This window comes from Thamnophis sirtalis, unplaced genomic scaffold, assembly GCF_051295495.1.
Source record: "Thamnophis sirtalis isolate CommonGarterSnake01/CBP01778 unplaced genomic scaffold, rThaSir2_p1.2 scaffold_9, whole genome shotgun sequence".
NCBI classification, from domain to species: Eukaryota; Metazoa; Chordata; class Lepidosauria; order Squamata; family Natricidae; genus Thamnophis; species Thamnophis sirtalis.
The window spans coordinates 20,237,084-20,254,104 of record NW_028261389.1 but is presented as its reverse complement, the minus strand read 5'-3'; the positions used below and the strand labels follow the sequence as shown (position 1 = coordinate 20,254,104).

Genomic DNA, 17,021 nt, shown 5'->3' with positions numbered 1-17,021 from the left:
TTTGCTTTCAAGCCAGCACATGAATTCAATTAAGTCAAAATATTGCTGCTTTTTACAACATGCTAATTTTTTCTCATTTTTTTAAAAATCCTATGAGGAATCAATGGTGAAATGAACCATTTCTTCTCAGTAATGCTTCTCTTTCATGCTCCTCTGGAGAAGAAACTTGTTCCACCGCATTTGTCTGAAGCTTCCTCTCATTACATCTCACGCTTTTATGGCTCCAGTTATCAAACTCTTATTAACTGTTGTTTTTTCCCATTTATTTTATGAACTCCCCTTGTACTTTTGAGCAGTTTTGAATCCCTTCTCCTTTTTTTCTGGATCTGTGTCCGAAAGAAATTGTACTGCTTCCCCTTTGAGGGTAGACAAAGTTACCATAACTTTCCCCACAACTCCAAGCTGCCTTGAATTGAGTTAGGCTTCAAAAATTGCAGCAACAGGTTCGCTGACCCATTGTTGGGTGGGTGTGGCCATGGCGGGTGTGGCCTAGTTGGCCTTTTGCACCACCGTGGGGGGCATTTTTTGCTTTCTCCAGACTCTGGAGGCTTTCCTTGAGTCTCTGGGAGGGTGAAAACTGCTTCCCCCGTTTCAGAGGCCCTCTGGAGGCCGGAAACAGGCCTGTTTCTGGACTTCCAGAATCTCCAGTAGGCCTGTTCCTCCCCTCTCCGAGCTTCCATGTGGGCCCTGCACTTACCTGACATAATGAACGGGCCATGTGGAGACTCCTGGGAGGGGCGTGGTGGGGTAGGAGAGGTGGGGTGGGTGTGGCCAGCCAGAGGTGGCAATTGGAGGTTCGCCAAACTGAGCAGAATCCTAGCTAGATGATTGCCCGAACCTGTGTGAACCCCCACCGGCCCATCCTTGTTTTTCCGGCAGAAAGCTTCCTACCAATTGAACCCGAGACGAATCCAGTTGTAATTCCCAGAACTATGTGCCCACATGGAATGAATATAAAAGGTGGCAGATTGAAGATGAAACAGGAAGAGGATTTATAAAATAATAGAGAAGAATGGTAGGAGTAAGTGGATTAAGGAGTAAAAAGAAGACTACATTGGAGGAAAACCAAAAGGAAGACAAGTGCCTGGATAACAGGTGTAACACTTTATATATATTCTATAACTTCATCATATACTGTATAATTTAGAATAACAGAGTGGAGCATGAAGAGCATTTGCCTATAAAATCACAAAGAGTCGGACACAACTGAATGGTTAAAACTAACTGTCGCTTCTACCTGCAAATACACCGATACGTACTTACATACCAGGGAACTCAAATGGCTGTAAGTTCCTGAATTGCTCCATTCTCATAGTTTTTCCTCTCATCCTGTATGTTTGATCGCTTGATGAATGTACTCGGAGGGGGATTCTCATCTCACTTCGGGATATTTCATTCATCTTATCAAAATTATTTAGTCTAGTGCTCCCCCCCCCCATTTCTGCACATACTTTATTCTTTTTGTAAATTGCCTTAGGAGTAAGATTAAAGAGTAGCATTAAAATATGGATAAATGATTTTTGCCCCAGGGAATATGGAATAGTATATCCCCACCCACATAAAGTTCCTACATTCAGTATTCTCCCATGAATTTTTAATGCACTCCTGAAGTGCCAGAAAAATATAGATCACCAGGGCTGTCAGTTGATTAAAGAAATCTTAACTGGTAGTTCCTATTATTCTTAAATAAATAACCTCAAAAATGGCAGAAATGGATGGATGGATAAAATATTCCAAAAGGTCTGAGCAATCCTCTAACAACACGTTTTAGATATTCTGTTATTGTGAATGAGGAACGATGCTTTTCTTTTCTTTTTAATATGAGGCCTGACATCTATGACTCACGGACATATTTCTACAGAGAGTAATCAATAGAATAATTCATCCAAACTATGAATCTGCTAAGCACTGCGGAATATAGATGAGGTATGTGAAGATATGTGATCTACTTATTTTTCCTATGGCCTGATTCTCATCAGGGTGAGGAATACTGACTTAAAGCCTAGTTAAACTAAACTCACATCGGCATACAATTCCCAAGTCTCCTCCTATTTTATTTGTTGAGTTCTCAAATGTAGAATCAAGAATTACTTTTCCTTCCTTCCTTCCTTCCTTCCTTCCTTCCTTCCTTCCTTCCTTCCTTCCCTCCCTCCCTCCCTCCCTCCCTCTCCCCTTCATAATGGCAGATGTTTTATTTTGGTAACCTCATCTGTCGAGAAAAATACATGACATTTCTGAATCAATTACATGTACTTGAACTTCATAGAATATGTTGCTTTTATGGCAGAATTTGGGAAATTGGTCAGAGTTCTCAGATCAATGAAATTTTCCTTCCTTCCTTCCTTCCTTCCTTCCTTCCTTCCTTCCTTCCTTCCTTCCTTCCTTCCTTCCTTCCTTCCTTCCATTGAAAACTCTACTATTATTGCTACCCTTGTTACGTAACTTATTTATTTATTCCTTTATTTATCAAACCTCCATCCACTAAAACACTAGGTGGCAAACAAAAAAATAACAACAATAATAAAAAAAATAGCCACACATATACAAACAGGTCAGGAGCCACACTACAAAATGGGAAGGACAGCCATGCTATACTTCCATGGAAGAGCTCCCAAACCAATAGGCTAGGTCCACTGACTAGGGAAGAGCCTGATCTTCATAATCTTCCAAAAGACCAGTAGGATTGGGGTTCTCCATACCTCTGTAGAGAGGACGTAATAGAGAAGACACATTTCTTGGGAACCCCCCACTCCAATGACAGTGAAAATTTTGGGCTGAATTGTGGACCCAGAGCATGTCCATCTGTAAGTTCCAGCCTTTCCTCCTTATTGAAGAAAGTAAAGGCTCTTGAAACATAGCATTTCAAAAGGAACCTTTTATTGAATAGAAGTGATAGTGGGGCAGAAGTAAAGCAGACTCTGAGGGCCCTCAGGTCATACAGTTAGAATAAAAGAATTTTGAAACCCCTCCCAACAGTCCAGTGTGGATTCAGCCAATCCACAGGTGTGAAGATGTTAATTGTACCAGCCGCTCTGGGAAAGTGCTAAGGGAACTTTTGAATGATACAATCCACATAACCCTTCCTTCCTTACATTCCCCAAATGTGAGAAAATGCCAGAGTGTCTAGGTGCCAGGCTAAAGGTTATAAATCAATGGCTACAAGATGCAGGATATACAGGAGAGAGGGCAATAAAGTATAAAAGCATACAAAGCGTAATAAAGATGCACAATGAATCAGGGTGCCCCCTCTTCCCCTGAAGATGGCAGGTTCACGGAACTGACACCACACTAACAGAACTATAAAATGGCAGAAACTCATGGGAGAAGCTCATCCCAAAAGTATTTTTCCCCAATAATTTGAGTAGACATGTTTGAAATGCCATTTGTGCCAGTGTAACTCTATGCTGTATGTTTGTCTATGGAGATTCTCAGTCATCTAGGTCATGGTTGTGGAAAAGGTTCTTTTTTCAAGAGGCAGTTTCTAGTTTTTTTTTCCTTGAAGACATTTCATTGATCCAAGAGGCTTCTTTAGTTCTGCACCTCTTGGATGAGGAGCAAAATATCTTCAAGGAAAAAACAAGAAAGCCCAGTTGTCTCTTGAAAAAAGCACCTTTGCAACATGTATGTTTGGATGTATTGTCATGTTATTTCTTTTAAGATAGTCATTGTGGATAGCGATAATGTCTCTCTTGCTTTGCAGACATATTTTATTTGTCATGCCATCCTTCTTGGCTTTCCAAAGTTGAAGGAATGAAAAAGAAAGACATCATGAAGGTCATCCATCAGAGTCAAATACAGCATACATTAGAAACAATTTGCACTAAAAATCATATATTTGGAAACGGAAAGGTGAAAAAACTGAGAAAACCACATATCAAAAGTTTATATTATTTGAGTTAGTCAAATTTTTAAAAGTTTACTCTAATTTTGTTTAGAAAACATATTTTGGGGGGAAATACATGGAAATTTGTGTGTATTAGGCAGTTATGAATGTGAAACAGCTGAAATATGATCACAAAATAGTAATGGTAGACAAATACTATATTAAATATGAGTCTCGGGGAGTCTAAACAGTGGTGTGTATAACCATCAGTTATAGACACAATATTAAAATATTAATATATTAAAATATTAATAAGATTTTTGAGTCCATTTTAATCATCTAATAACGTTTATGTCAAGGTGCAGTGGCTAAGATGCTGAGCTTGTCAATCAAAAAGGTCGCAGTTTGGTGGTTTGAATCCATAGCACCGCATAATAGAGTGACCTCCCGTTACTTCTCCCAGCTTCTGCCAACCTAGCAGTTCTAAAGCATGTGAAAATGCAAGTAGAAAAATAGGAACCACCTTTGGTGGGAAGGTAACAGCGTTCCATGAGCCTTTGGCGTTTAATCATGCTGGCCACATGACCATGGAGATGTCTTCGGACAGCACTGGCTCTTTGGTTTTGAAATGGAGATGAGCACCACCCCCTAGAGTCAGGAACAACTAGCACATATGTGTAAGGGGAACCTTTACCTTTACAAGCAGCTCTGTGCTATTTCCAAATATTAAAATACAGTCTTCACTGAAGTTGTGTGTGCTTTGCTCTCTGCAGTAGAGGGATTCCGTTCTCAGTAGTATGCATCAATAGCAATTATGTGGCTTTTTCACAAGATGGCTACCAGCAGGAGTCTCTTAAGAGTGCCAAATGACATTTTCAAACACATTTCATGGTGAGAATTGCATCTTCCCTTGTCAGATTAGAGGCGGAATCTTTTAACTGTCTTTTCAATGTGAATTTAAAACCTGCCTTTTTGAAAATGGTGAGGGTTGCCTGAAGATGGGATGTGAAAGGCTGTTTCCCTCAAGATCAGTCTCACTAAAATGTAAGATCTAGGTTCACTTTTCCAGTAGCTGCAGGGCAAATACCCTAAAAGAGACAGTGAAGAGATATATTGCTGGTCTAAGATTGTCTTAGTACACAAAATTGTCTGGTACAACATCCTACCTGTCAATGACTACTTCAGCTTCAACCCCAATAATACACGAGTAAACAATAGATACAAACTCAAGGTATACTGTTCCAAAGAAAATACGACTTCAGCAATAGAGTGATCAATGCCTGGAATGCTCTATCTGGCTCTGTTGTTACTTCCTCAAACCTCCATAGCTTCAACCTTAACTGTCTACTGTGGACCTCACACCATTCCTAAGAGGTCCACAAAGAGGGTGTGCATAATCATACCAGCATGCCTACCGTCCCTGTCCGACTGTCTCCATTTATTTGTACTAATTTCATGTACTCATGTCCATGTTTATAAGTATAAACCTGTTATCTAGTACATGTTTGACAAACTAAATAAATAAAATAAATAAATAAATAAAATATAAATAAACAATCTTCTCTTCTTAATCTAAACATGTTCTTCTACTGGTAGCCATGATTACAATTGCCATGTGACAATTTATTTGGAATGTCCACTTACTTTATAAAGAATACGTTTGGAGTAGACTGTAATACAACATTTCCACTGCTAACCAAGGCAGTTGTTAAGTGAGTTTTGCCTTATTTTGTGACCTTTCTTGCCACTGTTGTGGATCACTGCAGTTGTTCAGTTAGAAGCAGGGTTGTTAAGTGAATTGGGCTTCCCAATTGACTTTGCTTGTTAGAAAGTTGCAAAAGGTGATCACATGACACCAGGTCATTGCAACTGTCATAAATATGAACCTGTTGCGAATCATCCAAATTTTGATCCCATAATCATGAGCATAGCTTCATGCTCAATGCTTCAGGTAGTTTCTGAGTCCTACCAAGTGGTGGGTTATGGATTCCGTTCCAACCGGCTCCAGAGTCACCCATATGCACGTGTGCAGCGCATACATGTGTCGTACTTACCTGCGATGCTTCCACAAGTCTCCATGACACTCCAACTGCTCAGTGGAGCATCATGTAGGTGCCATATGTGCCATGTGCATGCGCGGAAGTGCCAAAAGCTTAAAGCACAGGTAAGAAGCGAGGTCGGGTGGTGGGCCCTCCGGAGCACTGTACTGGAATGGTATCCGGTGCTCCAGGCTGGCTCCGGTACGCCCATACCGAGACATATCACCTGCAACCCACCACTGGTCCTACCACATGGGAATCATCATCTGTGCTCTTGCTAATTCTATCCCCAATGCTTGTGTGGCATTAGGCCAGTTATGATTTGTTCCAAATGCAGATAATTTTGTTCTTGGCCACTCAAATCAGTTTGGTTTTTTCCCCCCTGTATACTTCAGGTGAGAAAAAGTTCTTTTATTCTTCTGTTATGCCTTTTGTACCACTGCATGCTATTTCTTCACAAAGGAAAAAGTGGGGACATGTGGGGACATGTGGACCCATCAGCCCTCTGTACCAGATCTCTGATTCGTACAGTTAAATCCAGAGTTAGGCGTGGCCTAGTCAGCCTCCTGCACCACCGCCAGAGGGGGGGCATTTTCACCTTCCCCAGGCTCCAGAGGCTTTCCTTGAGTGTCTTGGAGGACAAAAACTGCTTCCCCCCAGGCTCTGGAGCCCCTCCGGAGGCCGGAAACGGGCCTGTTTCTGGACTTCCGGTGTAGAATATTAATAAAAACTCCTAAAGGGCCAGCAACAGCCTATGCTGCACCCTGATTGGCTGGGACGCAGCATAGCCTGTTGCTAGCCAGCTAACTCACTCTGATTGGCTGGGGTACTGCATCAGCAGTTGCTGGACAGTACCCGGCTCCCTATTGGTTCCCCGTTTTACAAACCGCATATAAATACCTTGGCGCGGATTCTGCTTCTTTGAATCACTGTCATCTGTTCGTTCCTTTCAATAAACCCTTGCTGTTTGGAAGTCCTGGCTCCTGCGTCTTCTGTCCGCCTTCAATCTTCAAAATCCGGAACTTCCAGGAGGCCCATTTTTCCCCCTCCACAAGCCTCTGTGCAGGCCCTGCATTTACCTCGCATCCAAAAGGGCCGCATGGAGACTCCTGGGATGGGCAGGGTGGGTGGGGCCAGGGATGGGTGGGGTGGGTGGGATTTGGAAGTTCTCCAAAACCAGCCATAATGTTAGCTATGGGTGCTCCCAAACCCAGGCGAACCCATAGCAGCCCACCCCTGGTTAAACCCCAATCCTTCCAAAGACAAGATATTGCTGGCTTAGGAAGAGATTCTACTACTATAATAACTGGTTTGCAGTCACATTTGTTAGGACAACATAAGGAAAAGAGCAGGTTGACTTTAAAGCAATTTGTAAATCTAGCAGATGCTGAGTTAGAAGATCAAATAATTTGCCCTAGTTAACTCATTAATGTGAATCTTGATTCGTTATTCTTGGAATGAGGGCCATGCACACATTCAAATTAAACCAGATAAATGTAGAAACTGAATGTAAAAAAAAAATCCCTTTGAAATCATTCAAATAACATTTCAATACATTTTCCCCACCAAACCAGACCTTACTTTCCGATCACAAATATGCTGTTTGCTGTCACTTCACTCTTAGGTTATTCTTAGTTTGTAAACTACTCAATTTTATTGACATCTGCTTTCATTTTCTTGTTAATGTTTTTGCACAGGTCTCAGAGGAGTCCACTTAGCTTGCCTATTCGAATTTGTGACTGCCACAAAAAAATAAAAATAAAAAATGCCTCCCTTCCTTCCTCTGGTGATCTTTAGCACTGGCAAACCTCTTCATAATGTCTGGATGCCACCATGAATATTTTATCTATATTATTTATTTGTATTCCACCTGTATCATTTTACAATAACATATCCAACACACCCTTCTTTTCCTCACAACAACAACCCTGTGAGGTAGTTTATGCTGAGTGACTGGCCCAAAGTCACCCACCCGTTTAGTGAATTATTTGCTAATTATTGTACTGTGATGCAAATATAAAAGCATGCATTTATACAAATTTTACTGAATATTCAATCTTTTCTCATGCTTTGCTGCCCTTACTCTTCTTATCTTTTGTTGTTGATATCATTATTCTACACGTTGTTGTTGTTGTTGTTGTTGTTGTTGTTGTTAGTTGCAAAGTCATGTCCAACCCATCGTGACCTCATGGACAACGTTCCTCCAGGCCTTCCTGTCCTCTACCATCCTGTGGAGTCCATTTAAGCTCATGCCTACTGCTTTGGTGACTCCATCCAGCCACCTCGTTCTCTGTCGTCCCCTTCTTCTTTTGCCCTCAGTCTTTCCCAGCATTAGGCTCTTCTCCAGTGAGTCCTTCCTTCCCATTAGGTGGCCAAAGTATTTGAGTTTCATCTTCAGGATCTGGCCTTCTAAAGAGCAGACAGGGTTGATCTCCTCTAGGGCTGACCGGTTTGATCGCCTTGCAGTGCAAGGGACTCGCAGTAGTACCCTACACATACTTGACATTAAATTCCACTGAATCCAATAGGATGACAACCTTTGATATGCATTGTATGCTTGATGTTTGAGATAACAGTGTGATTTCTCTGAGGATCTCAGTTTCCATATTTGGCAAGATGATGTCATAGACAACCCTAACAACAACTGTGTAGTTTCTATCAGATTGAAAACAAGGTCAGTGAAGACTAAGGCAGAATAAACAGTGCAGAGAATTAATAGAGAGAAGAAAAGAAAAAATCTAGTATTAAATACTCTTAAATTCAGTATTTAGGTTTTGGAGCAAGGGGAATTGGCTGATAAGCAAAGTGAGTGTGCTCATTTAGCACTTACACCAATGTGAAAATATATTCTGTGGAATGTTTATTATGTTACGCACCCAGCAGAAACTAAAGTGATAGCACAACATTGTTAACAAATAACATTGCAGGTGCAGACGAATTCCATGCTGTAAATTATGGTTGAGTAGTAAGTTATCTGTTGAATATCATGATTGCTAATGAAGACAACCTTTGCCTTTCCATATGGCTGGGGGTTTCTTGTCTTTATGAGCTGATTCTCTAATCTGTTACTAATGTGCATTAGACCCCTTTGATCCATTCTCGGTGCATTCTGGATGACAAAGATTGTTCTTTTTATCACTTCAGAGCTGTCCTTACCTATTTACTGACATCTAATGTTAACTTTATTTTTTCCCCCTCATTAATTTCCAGAATGCAGAAACAGCAAGAACAGTGTCAGATATTTGCAGTTCTCATCTTCACATTTATTTTCCTGCTGGCAGCGGTGAGCACTACCGAGGCTGGCAAAAAAGAAAAAATAGGTAAGTGCAAATAATTATAGACACCTAAGAGAGGTGGTGGTATGTTGTAATTTCTGCTCCGATCTCTGGTTTACTCAAGGTTGGTATTAAAGTGGTCTGTTTCAGCTAAGTGAAAAAAATACTGCACAATGTTGTTCCTAAGTCTCTTTAATGCATATCATTGGTTTCTGGTAACTTTAATAGAGATGAGTGGGGCTTCAAAGCAAGGAACCAGGTCCTTAGTTTTTGTGGAAAGCAACAGAGGTGGTATTCAGCTGGTTCTGACCAGTTCTGGAGAACCAGTAGCAGAAATTGTGAGTAGTTTGGAGAACCGGCAAAAACCACCTCTGGGTGGCTCCGCCCCCATCTATTCTCTTTCTCCTGAATCCCAGTTGATTGGCTGGATCTTCTTTTGTTACCCTGCACAGGAGAATGGAGCTGGAAAGCAGGTTAGTGGGGTGGGGAGGGAATGGGGATTTTGCAGTGTCCTTCCACTGCCACACCCACCAGGTCATGTCCACCAAGCCATGCCATGCCCACCAAGCCACACCCACAGAACCGGTAGTAAAAAAAATTCAATCCCACCCCTGGAAAGCATCCTCTTGAAGCAAACCCACAAATTGGGTCCTTGTGACACATCACATCTATCAATTAAATTGTGGAATCTACCTTCGCAGGATGAGAATGAACTGGCTTCACTTCCATGCTTTCCCAGTCAGGCCATGAAGCTACCATCCCATGAAACATAGCACGGGAGTGGAACCCACCAGCTGTGCCCCCTGTAGCCTTTAGCTGAACCAATCTAATCAGAGATTGCAAAATCCAAAATATTTAATTCAAGAATCGGTACCAAATCTTGTGAGATATCAGATGGTTGCCTGAACTCTCACTAGATTTGGGGGGTTCTTACAGAATACAGAATAACAAAGTTGGAAGGGATTTTGGAGCTCTTCTAGTCCAACTCTCTGCTCAAGCAGGAGATTCTATACGATTCCAGAAAAATGGCTGCCGAATCTCTTCTTAAAGCCTCCAGTGATGGATCATCTACAACTTCTGAAAGCAAGTGGTTCCATAGGTTAACTGTTCTCACTATGAGGAAATTTCTCCTTAGTTCTAGGTTGGATCATCTCTCCTTGATAGATTTCCACCTGTTACTTCTTGTCCTGTGCTCAGGTGCTTTGGAGAATAGGTTTACTCTCTCTTCTCTCTGCCAGTCTCTCAAATATTGTAATGTTGCCCATAACATAATGCTGAATCACAGTAGATGGCATCCTTTCACATTCCTTGAGCCTCTGTTTTAATTTGGGAGTTTTTGTGGGTGACAAAGTGCCCGTAGAAGTCACACTGACAACTCCAGTATAATTAATGGGGTGTGTAACCTCATACTATTCCTGCAATTGTAGGAGGAGTGGACACATTCAGTTTTTTGACATTGTGACTCACACTGATAGTTACATGATAGCTATTTTAGCTGCAACAATAGTAATACTGATAATTTAGAGAAAAAGACAAAGTAAAATAAATTTACATGCAGAGTTTATATATAACCAGAATAAGTAGGTGACTTTCAATGCTATTAGCCATCCAGTTTACTGTTGCTATAAGAGCAGCCCAACTAGGTCTAAAGAAGGAAAACAACACAATTAGATTCCATATCATGAACTCAGAATCATTCAAACAATTCATTTGGAAGATATGTGCCAAACAGATTACAGTTTTTATCCACTATCAATATATGTCTGCTATGGGTTGCCCACTATGGGGCTGTCTACTCTTGTAACAGGACACTTAAAATTGGTCTTTTAATCAAAATGTCTCCCAAAAGATAGTCTAGCTTCTATCTTTTGATTTAGTGCAGACGGCAAAGATGCCTCTAAGAATAGTTAAATGTTATATATAGAATATGCTCCAAGATGAGAAGATGTATAATTTTCTCATCTGTGATATTAGTTGCTGACACTCTGGAATCCCTTTTAAAATACTTCTTTTCTAAACTAAGACAGCTTCAGTGTAACAAAAGGATGTGCTTACATGCTAACCACGAGATGAAATAGGCAAGGAGAAACGTGACTGCAATCAGTAAAGGAAACCAGGATATGTAATATTTAAAGGTAAAAGTTCCCCTTGCACATATGTGCTCATCTCCATTTCTAAGCCGAAGAGCCAGCGCTATCTGAAGATGTCTCTGTGGTCATGTGGCCAGCAAGACTAAATACCAAAGGCGCATGGAACGCTGTTACCTTCCCACTAAAAGTGGTTCCTATTTTTTTACTTGCATTTTTGCGTGCTTTTGAACTGCTAGGTTGGCAAAAGCTGGGACAAGTAATGGGAGCTCACTCTGTTATGTGGTACTAGGGATTCGAACCACTGAACTGCCAACCTTTCTGATCAACAAGCTTCTTTTCTTAAACACCATCCACATTTCTTTCTTTTTTAAAAAAAAAGTTGATCATCCCATTCCATCCTTACATTATCTTACCTTAAAATAATGCTGCTGAATTTAAACTTGTTGAAAATTGGCAGCAGCGGAGTGGATCTGCTGCATTGAATTAATTCATTCAGGTATGATCAATCGGTAGTCCCCAGATGCTGTTCAGGTGACTGGATATTGAAAATCAGCAATACATGAAGAACGATATGTCCCTCACTTGTAATCAAGCAGGACATTTTAATCACCATCTAACTGTAGATCATAGAATATGAGAGGTTGGGAGAGACACTGAAAATCATCAAATCCAGCCCCCTGCCCAGTGCAGGGATCCACTACTAGAACCTCTTTAACAAATGATAACTGAGGGCTATCATACCAATGATTCCCAACCTTGGCAATTTTGAAATGTCTGGATTTCAACTCCCATAAATTCCCAGCTACCCTACCAGCATTTTTTATTTATTTAAAGATTTTTTTCCTCATGACCAACCAAACCTACTTCCTTGTAATTGAAACCCATTGTATCTCGTGCTGGAATAACAATTCTGTTCCATCTCTTACAAGACAGCCTTTCAGATAGTTAGAGACAGCTATCATTTTCTCCCTGCACTTTGCCTTCCCAAAATAAATATACCCAACACTTCCCACAAGTTAAATGGCAATGTGCCATGTACAACAAACTAATGTATTATTAGGAAGGGAAAAAAACGACAGAGAAACTTTTCAGGTACTTTTTATTGTTATTTATTACTACACATTCTATGCTGCTCTATTTCCTGGGACCCTGACTGGCTTACAATATTAATACCAGAATATTAGCTTTTAGCTTTTCTGACACTTGGATGGAGTTTTGAGTCATCCTAAAAGTTCATTGAAGAAACAGGTTTCAGGTTTGTTTTTAGGATTTTGTGATTTTATAGTTTGTGGTTTTATTATTGGCGTAAGCCTACCAAAGTTGTATTTTAAGATAGACAATCATGCAAATCTTTTAAATAAACGCATTCTGGCATTCTCCTGCAATGGCCATCATATGATCTTGATTAGGCAATGAAATCTAATTGATTGGATTCTATCACTGTGTCTGGCTGCTTGCCTATCCTTCAATTCATTTTTTTTCCTTGTTAAGTGCTGGATTGCAGACGGAAAGTATCTGCATTTACTTGTTATAGGATGCATTGAATAGTATATAAGGCTCTGATGAAAGACTATTTCTATTTTCCATTGGCTCCACAGGCATGTAGCTACAAAACAACCAAATGCCAACCCTGCTTTGAGAAGGTCACCCATCTTTCTAGGCATAGCCAAGAACCAGGCGCCAGTATTTTCTAGGAAGAGCTAAAATCAGGTGCCAGTAAAGCAGAGAGTCTGGATACACGGACATTTATTTTGTGCTTGCTTTGTTCGCAGTCCCTATTACAGATATTACCAGTTTTGTTGAGCAAGCTCATCCATGCTATTCCCCACCTCCCATGGGACAGATTCAACAGACATAACATTGTCAAGTGCTTTGTGCTTTGTTTTAGAACATAGACAAGCCATTAACTTTCCCCTTTTTTTGATAAAGAATCTAGGGACTTGCCAAAGTGACAAGATGCTGATGGTGTGTTTTCACTGTAAGTGGCAATGGAGGAATTAAGTGCAGTAGAATTGGACAGCCTGGACTCATTGGTTTATGACAAGGAAGACATGTACAGCACTGCACCTGGAATAAGTGTCTGACTCAGTAAAGTTCTTAGAAAGGTCAAAACTTGACATGGTGGGAGGACCAGTTCAGTATAAAGGAGACACAGTGTTTTATAATAAGTTAATTGAAGCCATTTCAGGAACCCCCTGTGACATTAATAAATAATTTGACAGCAGTTGCATTATGTCCCTATAGATCTGATGTGTCTCAGGCATATGAAAGATATACCGTAGTAATTATCATAACATTTAACATTATATAAAGCAATTATATAAATTGCTTGCAAACCTGGCCAATTAAAGTTACAGATTGAGTGAAATAATTATTTACCTGTTTTATGTTTCTCTTGGAGGTTGTCACGTTCACTTTACAGAAGCACACATTTTTAATATTTAGAAAAGGTATAAAAAGGGCAAACAAGACTGATGTATGGCCTTCTAGCATCCTGTTTTAAGGTTTCCTAAAAGGTGAAGGCAGAACTCTGAGCTCTCCAAGTTTTGCATTTTTGGAGCGATGGGGGTTATTGCCCTCAATAATTTGGGTCTTCATTTTATCCACCTTGGAAGGATGGAAATCTGAGTCAACCTTAAGCATGGTGAGATTTGATGTGCCAAATTGCAGGTGCCTGGCAGCCAGCAGAAGTAGCTTGCAGTACTGCACTCTAACCACTGCACCCACCGTGGCTCGTAAGCTTGGCATATGTTTAAGAAAATGTACTGCACAGAACAGGGGTGGGTTGCTGCCAGCGTTACTGCCGGTTCGGTGAATGCGTGGTATGCATGCTCCGTGTGCGTGCGCAGTTGCCTGTAAATAGGTCTGCACATGCACAGAATATTTAAAATGTCAAAAAAAATGCTGCGACAACCGGGGAACTGGTTCGGGGGTGTGGCGAGCCTGCCATCCTTACCAGTTTGGTGACCCAGTCACAATTTCCACTACCGGTTTGCCGAACCAGTACGAACTGGTAGCAACCCACCTCTGGCACAGAACCTCAAAATCCTGGAAGTTGTTCATTTTCAGGTAGAACATCTGTAAAAATGTGTCAGCCTTTTGAAGTAGTACATACAGGAAACCAAAATCATGAGCTACCTACGACACTACCTTTATTGTAAGCCTACAGTAACAGAATCTTGCAAGCACAGGTCCTCTCCCTTGCCCTTACTTTCCAGAAAATTGAGGAAAGTCCTTTCTGAGATGCTTTCTCCATCCCCATTCCTTCTGGAGACTGAGATATCACTTGTCAGATTAATGTCTAGTCTGCAGTTCTTTCTTCAGTCTCCCAAAGTTATTCTCAGAGCCCATTACAGGAAGAACTCTTGATTTTCATACCTGGGCATCAAAATGTATTTATTTATTTGTTTGGTTACTTCATTCATTCATTCATTCATTCATTCATTCATTCATTCATTCATTCATTCATTCATTCATTCATTCATTCATATTTCATACATGCTAACCAGAGGTGGATTCCTACTGGTTTGGACCAGTTCAGCCAAATTAGTAGTAACTCAGCTGGACACGCCCCTGAACTGGTTCTATCGGTGGCACCATAGGCACCGCCATCTTGCTTTTTGTTTCTGCACATGCGCAGAAGCAATTCTTTTTACTACTGTGCTTGCGTGCATAGGGCACATCAAGCACATGTGCCCCGCGCCCACAGCGCACTCCTGAGTGGACCCACAATAACACAAGCTAGAACCCACCCCTGATCCTAACCACCCATCTCTCTTGGAAAGGGATTCTGGGCAGGTGTATGGTTTAATAAAATTAAATATTAAAGTCAGAATAAGATTTTTTTTTAAATTATCCAACTGTCTCCTGCTTTTTTCCCCTTTATGACTCTTTTCAGAGAAGAAGGTGAAGAAATCTGATTGTGGAGAATGGCAATGGAGTGTCTGTGTTCCTACAAGTGGAGATTGTGGCCTTGGGACCCGTGAGGGCACTCGGACTGGAATTGATTGTAAGCAGACAATGAAGACCCAAAGATGTAAGATTCCCTGCAACTGGAAGAAGCAATTTGGAGGTAATATCCTTGGGATTTTGATTAATCATTATTAGAGTCTAATCTATTATCATTTTTTTTTAAAAAAAACTTGCAATTTGAAAAAAACGCTTTAATAAGCAAAATTTTAAAAATTAATATTTAATATAAGCATTAAAACACAACCAACATTAAGGCACCTATTTATTTAGATTATTTAAACTTGTCTTTTTCAATGTTGAAATATATTAGAACAGCTTCTTCCAGAATTCCAGTCAACGGCTTGGAAAGACGGAAAGGCAGGAAGACAGGAAGACGGGAGGAAAGAGAGAGTAAGAGAGAGAGAGAGAGAAAAGCAGGAAAGCGGAGAAACAGAAAGAGAAGAAGACGGGTGGAGAAAAAGAGAGGAAGACAGGTGGCGAGAAAGAGAGGAAAACTGGAGGAGAGAAAAAGAAAAAGAGAGAAAGAGAGAAAAAGACAGAGAGGCAAGCAAGAAAGAAAAAAAAGTAAGAAAGAAAAGACAGCAAGAAAGAAATCAACAAGCAAGCAAAGAGAAAAGAAAGTCCGAAAAACAGAAAGAAAGAAGGAAAGGCCATGAGAAATAAAGAAAATCCCAGCAGGCAGCTAGGTAGCTAATTCAGTCTCACATTCATATTAAAAACTTCTTATTCTGTTAAATGACATTTTTAGTAGTTAATTACTGATCCAAACATTTAGCATATGGTATATTCAATCAGACAGGGAAATCTATTTGGCAAACTTTCATTCCTTCCCTTCAAGTTACCAAGAAAGATGAATGAAAAGAAAGGAAAGGAAACTTTATTTGGAGTATTTTATGGTGTGGGTGTTAGTCTCCGACTTATGACCACAAATGAGCCCAAAATTTCTCTTGCTAAGCAAGATGTTGTTAAGTGAATTTTACCTTATTAAATGACCTTTCTTGCCACAGTTGTTAAGTGAAGCATCGCAGTTGTTAAATTATTAGCATGGTTGTTAAATGGCTTGGGCTTCCCCATTGACTTTGTTTGTCAGAAGGTCGAAAAAGGTGATCACATGACCCGGGGACACTGCAGCTGTCATAAATGTGAATCAGTTGTCAAGCATCCAAATTCTGATCACGTGTCCACTGGGATGCTACAACAGTTACAGTGTAAGTCAGGGGTGGGTTTCAGGCAGTTCGTGGCGGTCCCCACGAACTGGTTGGTCGGCGAACCCGGAAGTAAGTAACTTCCGGGAACGCCGAAGGGTCCACCCGCCTGCCCGCATTTCTTACCCGGTTTTGACGAGTTCTGCGCTTCCACGCATGCGCAGGACGCATACAGCGCCTGCGCGATCCTCCAGGAGCAGCTGGAGCATCGCACAGATGCTAGTACGCATGCGTGCACTGCGCGCGGGCACGAGGACGCCGCTGGCCCCGTTCCAATCGAACCGGTTGGAATGGGGCGAGAAGCCCACCCCTGGTGTAAGTGTGAAAAATGGTTATAACTAGTGGTGAGTTCCTACCTATTTGGTTCGGTTTGGCCAAATAGGTAGTAACTCCGGCGGACACATGACCATACCGGTTCTATGATCGGTGGTGTCATCTTGATTTTCTATTCTGCACATGCGCAGAACAAACGTTATTTTAAAAATGTAATTTTATTCATTTTTAATGGGCACATGCGCAGATCATTTTAAAATGAAAATGCGCATGTGCGCACAATTCTTTTTTTTTTTTTTACTACCGAACTGGTAGTAATGGCGGCTGGAACTCACCCCTGGTTA

General features: G+C 40.9%; 1 protein-coding gene across 1 annotated transcript in view; it reads left to right on the top strand.

Moving 5' to 3' along the window:
- The window catches only part of PTN (pleiotrophin), a 114,614-nt gene that overhangs the window by 64,537 nt on the left and 33,056 nt on the right, over positions 1-17,021 (top strand). Inside the window, exons 2-3 of the mRNA XM_014058070.2 lie at positions 9,073-9,182; positions 15,126-15,299. Of these exons, the coding sequence (XP_013913545.1) occupies positions 9,074-9,182; positions 15,126-15,299 (283 nt within the window). The 5' untranslated portion in view covers position 9,073. The remainder of the gene's footprint in view (positions 1-9,072; positions 9,183-15,125; positions 15,300-17,021) is intronic.